Source organism: Scomber scombrus, chromosome 5, assembly GCF_963691925.1.
Source record: "Scomber scombrus chromosome 5, fScoSco1.1, whole genome shotgun sequence".
NCBI classification, from domain to species: Eukaryota; Metazoa; Chordata; class Actinopteri; order Scombriformes; family Scombridae; genus Scomber; species Scomber scombrus.
The window spans coordinates 962,793-975,520 of NC_084974.1; the positions used below are offsets into that span (position 1 = coordinate 962,793).

At 38.2% G+C, this 12,728-nt stretch overlaps 1 protein-coding gene across 1 annotated transcript; it reads left to right on the forward strand.

The window, feature by feature from the left end:
• Nucleotides 1-1,578: 1,578 nt before the first annotated feature.
• kcnj13 (potassium inwardly rectifying channel subfamily J member 13) lies at nt 1,579-4,647 on the forward strand. Its single transcript, XM_062418469.1, has 2 exons — nt 1,579-2,095; nt 4,073-4,647. The coding sequence occupies exons 1-2, from the start codon at nt 1,579-1,581 to the stop codon at nt 4,645-4,647; spliced, it is 1,092 nt and encodes a 363-aa protein (XP_062274453.1).
• Nucleotides 4,648-12,728: the final 8,081 nt, after the last annotated feature.

Here is a 12,728-nt window from a genome sequence, read left to right on the forward strand (position 1 = left end):
AACAATATTGACATAGAAATAGAGACTCTGGAGAGGACAGGACTCTAGCTGTCCGCCTGTCAGGACTGCCTTCACATACATCTGGTGATCAAAATTCCTCTACACACACATATCCTGTTTAAATTAGATTCATGGTGATGCTGTAGAAACAGCTTAACCTTGGAATTTAAAGCAGCTGTCTTACATTTTGACAAAATATGATTTACTGTTTTTTTCTGAGAGTTACATGATAAGATGCCCTGTTTTCCCATGATACCTTATCCTATCTTAGATCTAAAACTCTAAAATAATTGTTATTTAAGTTCCATCGAAACTAAAACATGTCTGAAAGTCTATAGCCCTGCTAGCAGCCTCTAGTGGCCACATTATTTATTGAACTCTATAATGCAGTCTTGGAAGGGAAACAACACAAAGTTTACATTTTTTACCAACAATGATGCTAAAAAATAGTTTGGCCTTTTGTTGCAGGATGAATGGCCTATTTGTCAATAAAACTAAACATTTTTATTTCCTTGGGACCAAAAGGGTACTGAGGACATTCCATAACAATCTTCCTAAAAGACCAGTTTACATTTCACTCACTGACATTTCATATCACTGTGTACAGTAAATAACATGGCAAACAGTCCATTAGATATTATATTTCTGATTTGGTAGTTGATATTTTTGAGTGATAGCAGAAAGGTATATGGTTATCTTTAGGGTTAGGGTTGAAACAAGTTTGTTTATTTATCTAGTGGCATCTACTGTGGGCTACTGTAGAAATATGGTGGTGTAACATGGTGATCTCAGTGGTAGATGACCCTTTCCTTATGTAGATATAAAGCTCTCTTTCTAAGATAACAAAAACACAATCATTCTTATTTTCAGGTGATTATACACTAATTAAAACATACTTATAAGTATCATATTCCAATTCTATAAAATTCGTGCCACTGAATTCTACACACTGGATCTTTAAAAACTTGCCAAGAAGCAAAGAGTTTGTGAGGAGAACAATGACCTGACAGTGGAATAATTTAAGAATGATATTTTTCAATTTTCTCTTTCATCCAAAGCACAATTTGCCAACCATCAGTAGCAGATTGGGGTTCATTTTTTTTGCTTGAGGACACTTCAAAATGTGGATGTCAACAGGAGCCAGAGATTAAACTGCCAATCCTGTTATTAGTGGTCAACCCACTCTACCTTCAGAGACACAGCCACCATGTACCTGAGGGCCATGTGGCAGAAAGTCAGAGGTCACCATAATAAAAATCATCACCATCAACACAATCAATATCAAATATCTTTACCAAATGAAATGAAGATGTCTGTACTTTTTGATTTACCTAAACTAAAAGAGCTGGAAAGACCAACCAACCATGTGACAGCCACAGGTACCTACTCTAGGTCTCTCACTTAGACATCTCATGACTGACATACTCATCATCAACACATACATTTAAAAAGCATGAAAGAATAGTATAATTATATAAATTAGTTTAATACTTATAAAATATACTTTTGTGTCTTTTGTCATTTTATTTCAGGATCATCAGCACCTTGCCCTAACCTGCTTGAGATCCACCTGTAACCATGACAACCAAATCCAACAGCAGTGTTCTGGGTGGCAAGGCGTCCTCCTCTCCTCTCCTGTCTTCACCAACCCGCCAGCGCCTGGTCACCAAAGATGGACACTGTGCCCTCACTCCCCCACTGTGCTCTTCAGGCTCATGGCGCAGGGCATCAAGACGAGCCTGGCTACTGGCCGTGCAGGACCTGTGGGGATTGCTGGTGGGTCTGCGCTGGAGATGGGTCCTGTTGGCCTTCTGTACCTCCTTCCTGGCCCACTGGCTGCTGTTTGCTTGCCTGTGGTACTTGCTGGCCCACCTCAACGGAGACCTGGCTGTGCAAGATCACGATTCCCCCCCACAGGGGCATGTGGTTTGTGTGAAGCACATTACCAGCTTCACTGCCGCTTTTTCCTTCTCCCTAGAGACACAGCTGACCATTGGCTATGGCACCATGTTCCCCAGTGGGGACTGTCCCAGTGCTATAGCACTGCTGGCTGTGCAAATGCTGCTGGGGCTCATGCTAGAGGCATTCATCACAGGTACAACGCTTATTTCCTAAACACTTCTCCCCACAAACATCATTCCTCCTCAAATAACAGTTTTAATTGTCATAAATGGACACATGTAATGGCCCACATATAAGACAGTATTTTTCATTGAGTGTGTATTCCCCTATCAAATTCTGTTATCCTTACAACCCCATCATTAATCCAAACTACCCAAGCTTTGAAATGCTTAATTAACCTCAATGCAAACTCACCCAACCATGGAGGGTAGAGCTTTGGAAACACACAGGGAAAGACGATTCAAAGGGGAAATAGACTGTTACATTACAACAGGCCTTGTGTTACAGAGTGAGCCTTAATGGTTATTTGCAGCCTTTATGTTTGGTACTAAAGGTTTTACTTGTGACCACTATGCTGGAATTAATTCATTGTTACAAAGATTTTGATACAAAAAATGGCGACATCTGCTGGGCAACCTTTGGAATTATATGTACATCGAATGATTAAATCATGAAACATGAGTCTATAGTGCTGCTTTTTAACAGTATTCAACAATTAACACATGCATGACACCTCTCTGACACAAGAGATAAGAAATGAACATTCATATGAATTCAGTAATTCTGCAATCCAGGCTATGGGCCTGGTGTTGGGAGTTCAATTTGTAGTTTTCTTACTTTGAAGTATTCTATGCATGGTAGCATGTGTGATAGGAACTGATGGTAATCTTTCTTAGTCTCTCTGTGTTGTCTCAATTTGTCTGACATTTCCATCGATCACATGTGCAGTCATACAGAGTACATAGAGTAAACACAGATGTTTCTGCCCTGTGGACTGTGAAATAGAGCAACTATGGACTACAAGTGGGGCTAATGTAAGACTTCATCATCAGGAACCACATACAGTAGGCTGGTTTTAATGTTTGCCAATGATTGAGCCAATGTAGGCTAGAAAGAAGGCCCTTGTGGGCAAAACTAGGCAAAAAAGGGAAAAAATATGAAAAAATATGATGTAATTTAGGGTACCCTATGCTTAATCCCTGTAGTAATTAACTGTAGCATTCATGTAAAGCCTATATGATCTCTCTTTGAACAACCGTCTCATTGACAATGTCAAACCTGTGCCATATTGCTCTGATGTGGTCTGCTTTTGTTTATTCTCTGAAAGTACACCACCTCCATTGCAATCAACACAGTCATTTGGTGCAATTTTCCATACATGTACATAAACAATGATGCAAGGAGGAATTCTTAAGCACTTCAAGTTTAGTCATTTTCAGTGCAAATCTTTCTCTCTCCAAATGTTGAAGATAGATTTTCAACACCATCAGACTGCCTGAACAGCACATCAGAGGTTAATTGGCCTTTTATTGGCCTTTAAGGGTTCGGTATGCTTGAGACTAACTACGTCATACAAAGTGTTATGCGACCACATCTAAAGGCAAAAGTTATAAAGTTACAAAAGTTGCTAGGAACAACTCCCCCAATTCTGATTTGAGAAAGGTTTCAGAAGATGATTCACTTCTTCTGAAGCACACTGGCCTTTCACCTGCTTACATGTGCAGTCGATTTGTCAACGATTTAGCTTGTGCTCATGGATTCCACTTCTATCCCACCTTGGCCCTTTTAGTTAATGATTATCTTTTTAGGGTCTAAAAGCTAGCCCTTTACTAACCCATGTTGATTTACATGGATATTCATGGTAGGATCACAGGGCAGACCAAAAATCATACAGTATTGCTCAAACTGTTATTGCTCAAAATATACATTAAAATCAAAGACAGAGCCTTTTTTTTGGACTTCTGTGTTTTAACATTATTTAAATTTATTTTTTGGTACCAATTCATTTTGTGCCTCTACAACATTGTTTTACCATTGCTGCTATTGTCAGAATAAGATTTATTTTGCTGTGACTTCTTGAAAAGCAGCATAAGACAAATATAAAAAGTAACAAGGTCAAATCATCTCATATCATCACATCACACTGAAGTCTCATTGTCTTAACCTTCAGGTGCATTTGTAGCCAAGATTGCACGTCCTCAGAAGCGAGCAGGAGCCATCCAGTTCAGTCCCCAGGCAGTGGTGGGCCAACATCAGGGCCAGACGTGCCTCATGCTGCGAGCCACTAACCTGCTGCAGAGGCCTCTGGTAGATGTGAAGGTGAGTGCTGTGCTCTACGAGGAACATGAAGGTCAGGCCCTGCACCAGACCTCTCTGGACTTCCACTTGGATCATCTGGGCCAACAGCCCTGTCCCTTCTTCATCTTCCCACTCACCTTTTACCACCCCCTGGACCGCCGAAGCCCCCTCTACCCTGCCCTGTGTGAGGGCATATCCAACCACTTTGAGTTGGTGGTGTTCCTGTCAGCCTTGCAGGAGGGAACTGGTGACACCTGCCAGAAGAGAACCTCTTACCTGCGCCAAGAAATCCAGTTTGACCGTCGCTTTGTGCCAGCCTTGGGGTTGGATGCTCGGGGGAGGTACATGGTGAGCACCCAACACTTTGACACGGCCCACTCAAAGGAGCCTTTGGACAAGGACTGTGTGGTGCAGATCAACGGTGATGGCAGTGACAGGATGGAGTAAGGATACTGTAAGGGAGGTTTCCTAGGAACAACGGGGAGTTTCTGAGGCATAATCGGGGAGGGTAACTATGGGGCTGATACTTTTGTCATCAGGAACTTCTTTCAATGTGGTAAATCTGAATTTGTGTCATTTGAAATTAAAAATCTGATTTCTCCTGCCAATCAGCTGAAGTCCCTAGAACAACAACCAATGGCTTCCCACCTATTGATACTGCCAGTTGTGTTAGTTAGAATACCTGTCCAACAGTGGGCACCTACTCTGGTAATTGAGTGTGAACAAATAAACTACTGTTTATTACTGTACAAATTAGATTTTTTTGTGGCTCTGGCCATGGCTTCTGAACACTGATAAAATTGTTCTCCCAAATTAATTGCAAAGTTCTCAAAAAATTATGAATCACTGAAATAGATCCAACAAGCCAAAAAACATGAATGGTCAGACTACAAGACGTTGTAAACAAACCTTCAGGTTAGCCAAATGTATATGATAACGATAAGGTTAAAAATATCCAATAGTTTTAAAGAATCATCACAGTAGTGCTGTACTGTTTTTCTCTAAATAAAGTTGTGTATATAATCTGTACAACCTGTCAGTTTGTTTTCAACCTGTCTGATTGTTTGAGTGGTCATGTTTTTAGCATCTTCCCCCATGTTCACAGATCTAAGCCATTCCTTTGGTGAACCAACATAAAACTGAAAATAATTTTCCTCACTTTTCCTTAAAATGTCTTCAAATTTCAATATTCCTAACGTGTATGAAGGCTTTTGAAACTGGACTGAGTATGATCAAACCATATTAATAAGTATGCTTATAAGTATTCAGTTCCACTGTGGTGGCACAATGTATGTAAAATTAAGTTAAAGCTCCTGTAATCAATACTTCATTATTAACACGGAAAGAAATGATAACATACAATGTAAAAATGATGATGAGAACAATCCAACTCTAGAGCTGGATTCATTTTTTTGCATTTTTTAGCTCACAGTTTTGGTTTTAAGGCCCATTTACTATTTTGGTTCACTCTCACAGCTCTCATCAACCTGGTTTCCAGCAGCAGCAGCAGGCAGCTGTTTTCAGTGAAAATTTAAAAAAGCTCTGATTAACCTACAGTGCACTAACTGCCCAGCACCAAACAGCAGACAAAAATATACACTAGCTGGTGAGCATAGAACAACTTTTACTTAAGTAGAAAACCATCATTGTAAAGCTCCTATGATGATTTTGAGGAAACCAAATACACATACATGTATCTGTGGATGAATGGAAACAGCTCAAACAGTGGAATCTGTGTTTTGAGTATAATGTTTCAGAAAGCAGAATCTGATTTTGAACTGAATTTGAATGAATTATGTCATCACAGTTTGAACTGGTAAATCTACATTCGTTCAAATTGAATTAGAATAATTCAACTGAATTTCACAAACATATCTTCATTAATTCTCCAAACTTTACAGAGAAATGAAGAATATGGATAACATTCAAAATCAAACCATGTATGGTGTACAACTGAATTTTGAACTACAAATTTGGACATACCACATTCAAGTCTAATACCTGCTGACACAAATATCTGCTTATAGGTAACAGGTAGTGAGGCAGACCAGTATAGGGTAGGACCAATAATGGTAGGCTTAATGATGAGAAGATATTACAGGGTTGATGCTAGGTATGTGTTATGGGAAGCAGTGATAAATTACAGTTTTACATTTATTCATTTTCATAAGTGAAGTCAGTACCATTCCCACTGATGTCTTATTTAAAGGACCATATCATAGTGTTTTGCATTGTTGTATGTGTTTTCTGTCGTGAAGACAGCCGCTGCTTTCAGTTCATTTCATTACACAGTGGAAATAAACTTACAGACACTTGAAGCAGAGAACATCACGTCTCATTTTACTGTAGTCAAAGTATTGCTACTGAAGCACTGTGTGGTAATATATAACTACACAGTATTTTTCATAGTATACTAAAACAAACAGAACCAAGAGGCTGTCTGTAGTGGACTTCATCACATTTAATTATTGAACTGGTGTAGTTAAACAATGCATTACATTAGTGGATTTAAACTTTCCATGAAACTTAAGTAAATATTTTCTTCTTCAGAGAATTCTGCTTGGGACAGAGGGACATTTTAAGTTGACAAACCTCAGCGCCAACCCTGTAAAACTGAATATGGAATGAGGTGGTATGGCTTGTATAGTGTGTTATGTAGTATACATACTGTATAAGTGTGTAAAGAGAAAGTACCAATAAGGAAGGGACAGAATGCAATGGCTGTACTGTCATCAATATAAAAGGGCATTGATGTTGCTGAGCAGCCTGCAATACAACTGATGGATTAGACTATCATCATGACAAGCTGACAATCACAACAATCCATCGGATGGTTGTAAATCCACTGTCAATATTAAGCTGCTGAGATTATTCATCAGAGGCCTTTGGAACAAAAACATCCATGTCTTAAAGTGAGCTATCTAATATTAGACTGACCTACATGAAATGACTTATGGCTCAGTAGTGACTGATAGAACGATACTGACTGCTGATTGATTTGTAGATTAATGCCTTTACTTTGAAAAATCATTGTCTAAATCATAATGTGAAGCAAAGATTAAACATATTATGTTCAATTTGTATAATAATAAATGTTTCTAGATTGCGCAGAGTTAGAAAGCTAGGGGGGAACAGTCTATATGTTGTAGTTAATGTATGTTTGTATTTGGAGTATTTTCCTATCTATCTATATGGTTTAAAAGAAATCATGTAACAACAAAAGAGAGGAAATGTTCCACAAAATATGATTGTGAAGGATGAGATACCATTGTGTCTCTCATGCTTCAGTGCCTTTGTACAGTGTACATTACATGAAATAAATATTTTCTAAACAAGCTTGGTTGTGAGACAGACTGTTATTATAATACGCCTCTCAACTGTGAACATCACCTCATCACAGTTATCATGGAGATAACAGACTCTGTACAGTAATGTGTATACAGATGCTTTGACAATGCTGCTCCCTGGTGGTGATGGCTTGTACATGTTCATCAGACACAATGAAACAATAATCATTAAAGTCACTAATATCCATTTCATTATTGTCGATAAGTGGTCAAAAATAGGTCTTACTGATTAGTTTTTTTTGAAAAGGGTCTCTGTGTGAAAACCTAGTTTAAAGACCTTCAGTATTGTATATATATGTTGCTAAATCATTTATGGGTCCTCATAAATGATTTTGCAACACATACATACAATACACAGCAAACCTGGGTGCAGGCAGTACCCCAGCATAAGAATAACATACACAATGCACAGACAGTGGGAGGAATGCAGGACTTAATAGCAGCTACAATACAGGATTTTTGATGGCAATATCATTATTTGAGGGTTTAAAACGCAATGACAAACAGTTTTGATTCAGATAACTGAACCTTACATTTACTTACTGAAGACTTTTGACCAAGATATGTACTGAGATGGACAGTATGCATTTGAACAGGTTAATATTTCATATTTTTTGAAAGCACATAGTGTTTGTTTTTGTGTGTGTGTGTGTGTGTGTGTGTGTGTGTGTGTGTGTGTGTGTGTGTGTGTGTGTGTGTGTGTGTGTGTGTGTGTGTGTGTGTGTGTGTGTGTGTGTGTGTGTACCAGGAAATTCCTTATGGTGTGGAGATATAAATTTACACAGTCACATGTGGGGACTCGCTTCACTTTTGGGGACAAAAAAAAGCAAGTTTCCATAAAGTCATTTATTTTAGAATGAAGTTGAGGGCAGGTTAGGGTTAAGTGAAGGTTATGGTAAGGATTGGGGTTAGGGTAAATCGACAGGAAATGAATGTAAATCAGTGTAATGTACTCTGAAGCAATGGAAACAAACATTTATGTGTTCAAAACAACTTTCAACCAACATGCCATCAGTTGACTGGGTATAGTTGTTCTGGGATCCTTGGAAAAAATACGGCCCTGACTGAGCTTTCCATTTATGAAATAACTAGATAACCTAAATAGATTAAATATATTAAAATGGTATACAGTTTTATATAATGTGTCTGTCTTTTGTATGCATGCCATTTTCTTCAGCCTCACAACTCTGAGGCCCAGTGACCCTGAGCAGGAAAAGTAGCTCAGATTTCATTCAGAGGTTACAACACATACATGAACAATGAATGATTTCCCAATGATACTTCCATACATGCTTTATGAATAAAGAGACAGATTCATATTTTAAATCTTTTACTGCAATCAAATCAAAGTTGTTTTTCAATTCTGATATAACAACACAACATCTTTACAAGTCCCTAAAAATATATTTCACTGAGCTTTTTTTAATAATTAGCAACTTATGTGTCTCTGCTCAAACAAATATCAATATAGATTATTTTATTTATGAAAAAATACATGTCACTTTCCACAACAAATACCCAAGAAGGTATGTGATACACACAGTAGTTTTGTTATATGACAACTAGATCATGCTACAACTTAAATATATTAATAAAGAGTAAATAAAGGGTCAGATACATGAACTGCACTTTACAATAAGCTCTGCTTAAGTCAGGGTTTCTCAGCCTTCACTGAGTCATAGCTTGTTAGTTGATTCCAAGTAGTCATGTGGATGACATACATTTAACATTTAATACATATACACACTATATTTTTCAGTTTTATTATACTGTGATTTATTAAAATGATTACTTTCACTTAGAGAACAGCTGCACATCAACCCCAAATATGTTCCTGTCCACAAGGCTGAGAAACTGACATAGACAGCTGTCACATTTAGGATAGAGCAGGTTCTGGACATAGATATGTCATCTTTTAAGTTTGCCATATAGTGGATGTGTTGCATATTTGTGGCACTGTCCCTCTAAACTTTAGTCACAGTGCTCACTACTGTACATTAATATCAGCTGCACCCAGGTGATGTTTTCCCACTGAAGAGAGGATATGTTCAGATGGATATCAATATTGTGTCTATGTGTTCTACGTAGAGCTGGATTCAGGACATGGTTAGTTTAGCTTAGCAAGACTGGAATCAGGGGGAAAAGATAGCCTGGATCTGTCCAAAGTTCAAACATACAGCTACCAACATCTCTAAAGCTCAGTGATTAAAGTCCAGATGAAACAGCATTTTGAGAGAATGTAATGTCCATATTATGATGTATCTCTGATGAGTGGATGTTATGGTTGAAATTGGTTGGTTCAAAACTACGTAAGCACAGGTCACCTTTTGTTTTGTAGGGACAAAGCATGATTGGATTTTGATACAAGGAAACAAAGAAATTCATTTTTGGAGCCGGCAAATATTGTTAAAGAGGTGCGGAATATGACAGCAGATGTGATCTAAAGGGGTTAACATGGCATCGTTTCATCTCAAATTTAACATGTATCTTGTTTGTTTCACCTGCATACAAACCGAAATGTAAAAAAAATGCTTAACATGCTAATCAGTGAGGTTTAGAGGACATAGGTAGGTAGGTGTGACTTTAGCAGCGCCAGACTAGCCATTTTCCCCCTTTGCTTCCAATCCTGAGCTCTGTCTCTGAAGTTCTCCTACTTTATAGAAGAGTAACACTAAATCATCGGAGTACTGTTTTCAAACTTGCAGTGAAAATGCTTTAAAAAGCCAGAAACTACACTCTACAACCAAATTCTTATGTCACAGTATATGACACATCAAGGTGTCTATTTAAAATGAATGATTCAAACAATGCTGACCATTGATGTCACATTCATGTACTATTAATGCATTCAGTAACCTACACTTCTTCCCCGGAGTTGTCTGTGCTTTCTCATCTCACAGGCAATCTGGGCCTGTAGACGTCCGGATGACAGATTCCAGTCCCGGACCTTCTAGCTTCAATGTTTATTTTCTATGTGCTTCTCTCTCTCTCCTATTCTTCCTCTCTCTCCCCTCTACCCCAACCGGTCGAGGCAGATGGCCGCCCACTTTGAGCCTGGTTCTGCCTGAGGTTTCTTCCTGTTAAAAGGGAGTTTTTTCTTGCCATTGTCGCTAAATGCTTGCTCATGTGGGAATGTTGGGTCTCTTTATAAATTAAAACTTGAAGAGTACGGTTTAGAACCTGCTCTATGTGTAAAGTGCCTTGAGATAACTTTGTTGTGATTTGGCGCTATACAAATAAAGATTGATTGATTGATTGATTGATTGATGTAATGTTGTGGATAATCAACATTGAGTTTGGGACTCCACTGTGGTCACTTGCTCAGCAGATGCGGTGGTAGATTTGTAATATTGATCAATTTTACATAAAAATAAACTAATTTAAAATATATCAGAATCTCTACTGTATATAATGTATTTGTTGTGCATGCATTGCATGCTCTTAAAAGACAGAATATTAAAGTACACCATACACAAATTCACATGACAACTTAGCATCTGTCTAATAGTTGGGTCATGAGAATTTGGGTCCTCAAAACAGGTTTACACGCCAGGAGATGTTAAGAAACTCTAGTGTAACAGTTAAGCATGCTTAAATGGAAGCTGCCCCTACATATTTTATCTTAATGTGTGGTTTTATTAAATATCCTTTAAATTCAGTCTGTTGTTGACCTTGGTTTAGGCACAGAGTCAATCAAACACAGAATCAACTTTAAAATCCTCCTCACCACCTACAAGGCCCTCAACAACTTAGCCCCCCCCTACCTTGCTGACCTCCTTCATCACCACGCCCCCTCCCGATCCCTCAGGTCCGTCTCTGCCAACCTGCTACAAGTCCCCCGGACTAAGTGCCGGACCTGGGGTGATCGGGCCTTCTCTGTTGCTGCCCCCTACATCATGAGTTAATGTAGCCTCTTATAGATTGAAAGAATTGATGCAAATACAGTTTTTCTTAAGAGTATGAGATGAGATGATCAACCAGAAACTTGTGTCTGTGTGTTACGTATGTAGACGTGGTTAGCCTAGCTTAGCATAAAGACTGAAAAAAAGAATACACCAGTTATGAGATGTCCCTCTGTACAGGGTTAGGGTTACAGCTTCTCCAATTCTAATTTGCAGGTTGGTGACACACAGTGCGTGGGCACATGTTTTGGGTTTTACATCTACAGTTTATGTACAAATTAAACAAATGAAATTGTTAATTTGTGATATTTATAAGTGTTGGTAACTATATTTGAATTATGGACAGAGCTAGCTATTTTCCCCTACCCCCAGTCTTTGTGCTAAGCTAGGATAAGCACATCCTGACTCCTGCTCCATACTTAACACAAACACAAATGTAGTATCAATCTTCTCATCTCACTCTCAGGAAGAATTATTTTAACTATCTTTAAAGATAATGTCCCTGACTTTGAAACTTCAGTTCACAGTTTCAGTGGACATTTCATGATTTCAGACACAATAATAAAACCAGAGAGTGTAACTTTAAGCTTAAGGTTTGTCCTACAGCAGTAGCAAAAAAAAAACGTTAAAAGCTACTTCAGACTGTTTCATTCTATGATTGCATGATGTTCATGAAAACCAATCTGAATATGAGCAGATTCTTATTGGAACTGACAACTGATCCAAGAGTTAAAGTCAGTGGTCAAACTTGCATAAGGCTTAATTTGACTCCACACTATGTGATGTACTTCTACTATTACACTGTTATTTATACAGGTTTCTATTATGATTCTATCTCTATCGTGTTGCAGGCTGTAGAGTACATATTCATTTAATTACACCAAGTTTAATAGTGTTAAAGTCAGGATGAAACAAGATTATCTGACATAAACCATGACTGTAACATGACATTAAAAATGCTTCACATACAAATGTACAGTAAACCCAGAATAGTGATCTAACACAACATATACAGTAGGTATTGAGTACAGAACAGACTGAATACAGCTTCACTTTGCCTAAACAAACTAAAATTCCTTTGAGGTGAAATTCCAGTACTCGTACAGAGGGACACATGAAGAAAAAATCCACAGATGAAACCAATAAACTGATGATATTTCCATGAATATGGACAGTTCACTAAATATTTCCTTACGTGTCTGAAGTAGTGGTTTTGTCTTGTGTTTGTATGGAACAGCTCCAGATAATGTGGTATTAATAAACTTAGCCTGTGACGTGT

Bases quoted from the DNA above. Each gene is read 5' to 3' on its own strand.
- kcnj13 (XM_062418469.1), top strand. From the start codon at position 1,579: ATGACAACCAAATCCAACAGCAGTGTTCTGGGTGGCAAGGCGTCCTCC. The intron at 2,096-4,072 runs GTACAACGCTTA...CTTAACCTTCAG, and splicing joins GCTAGAGGCATTCATCACAG to GTGCATTTGTAGCCAAGATT.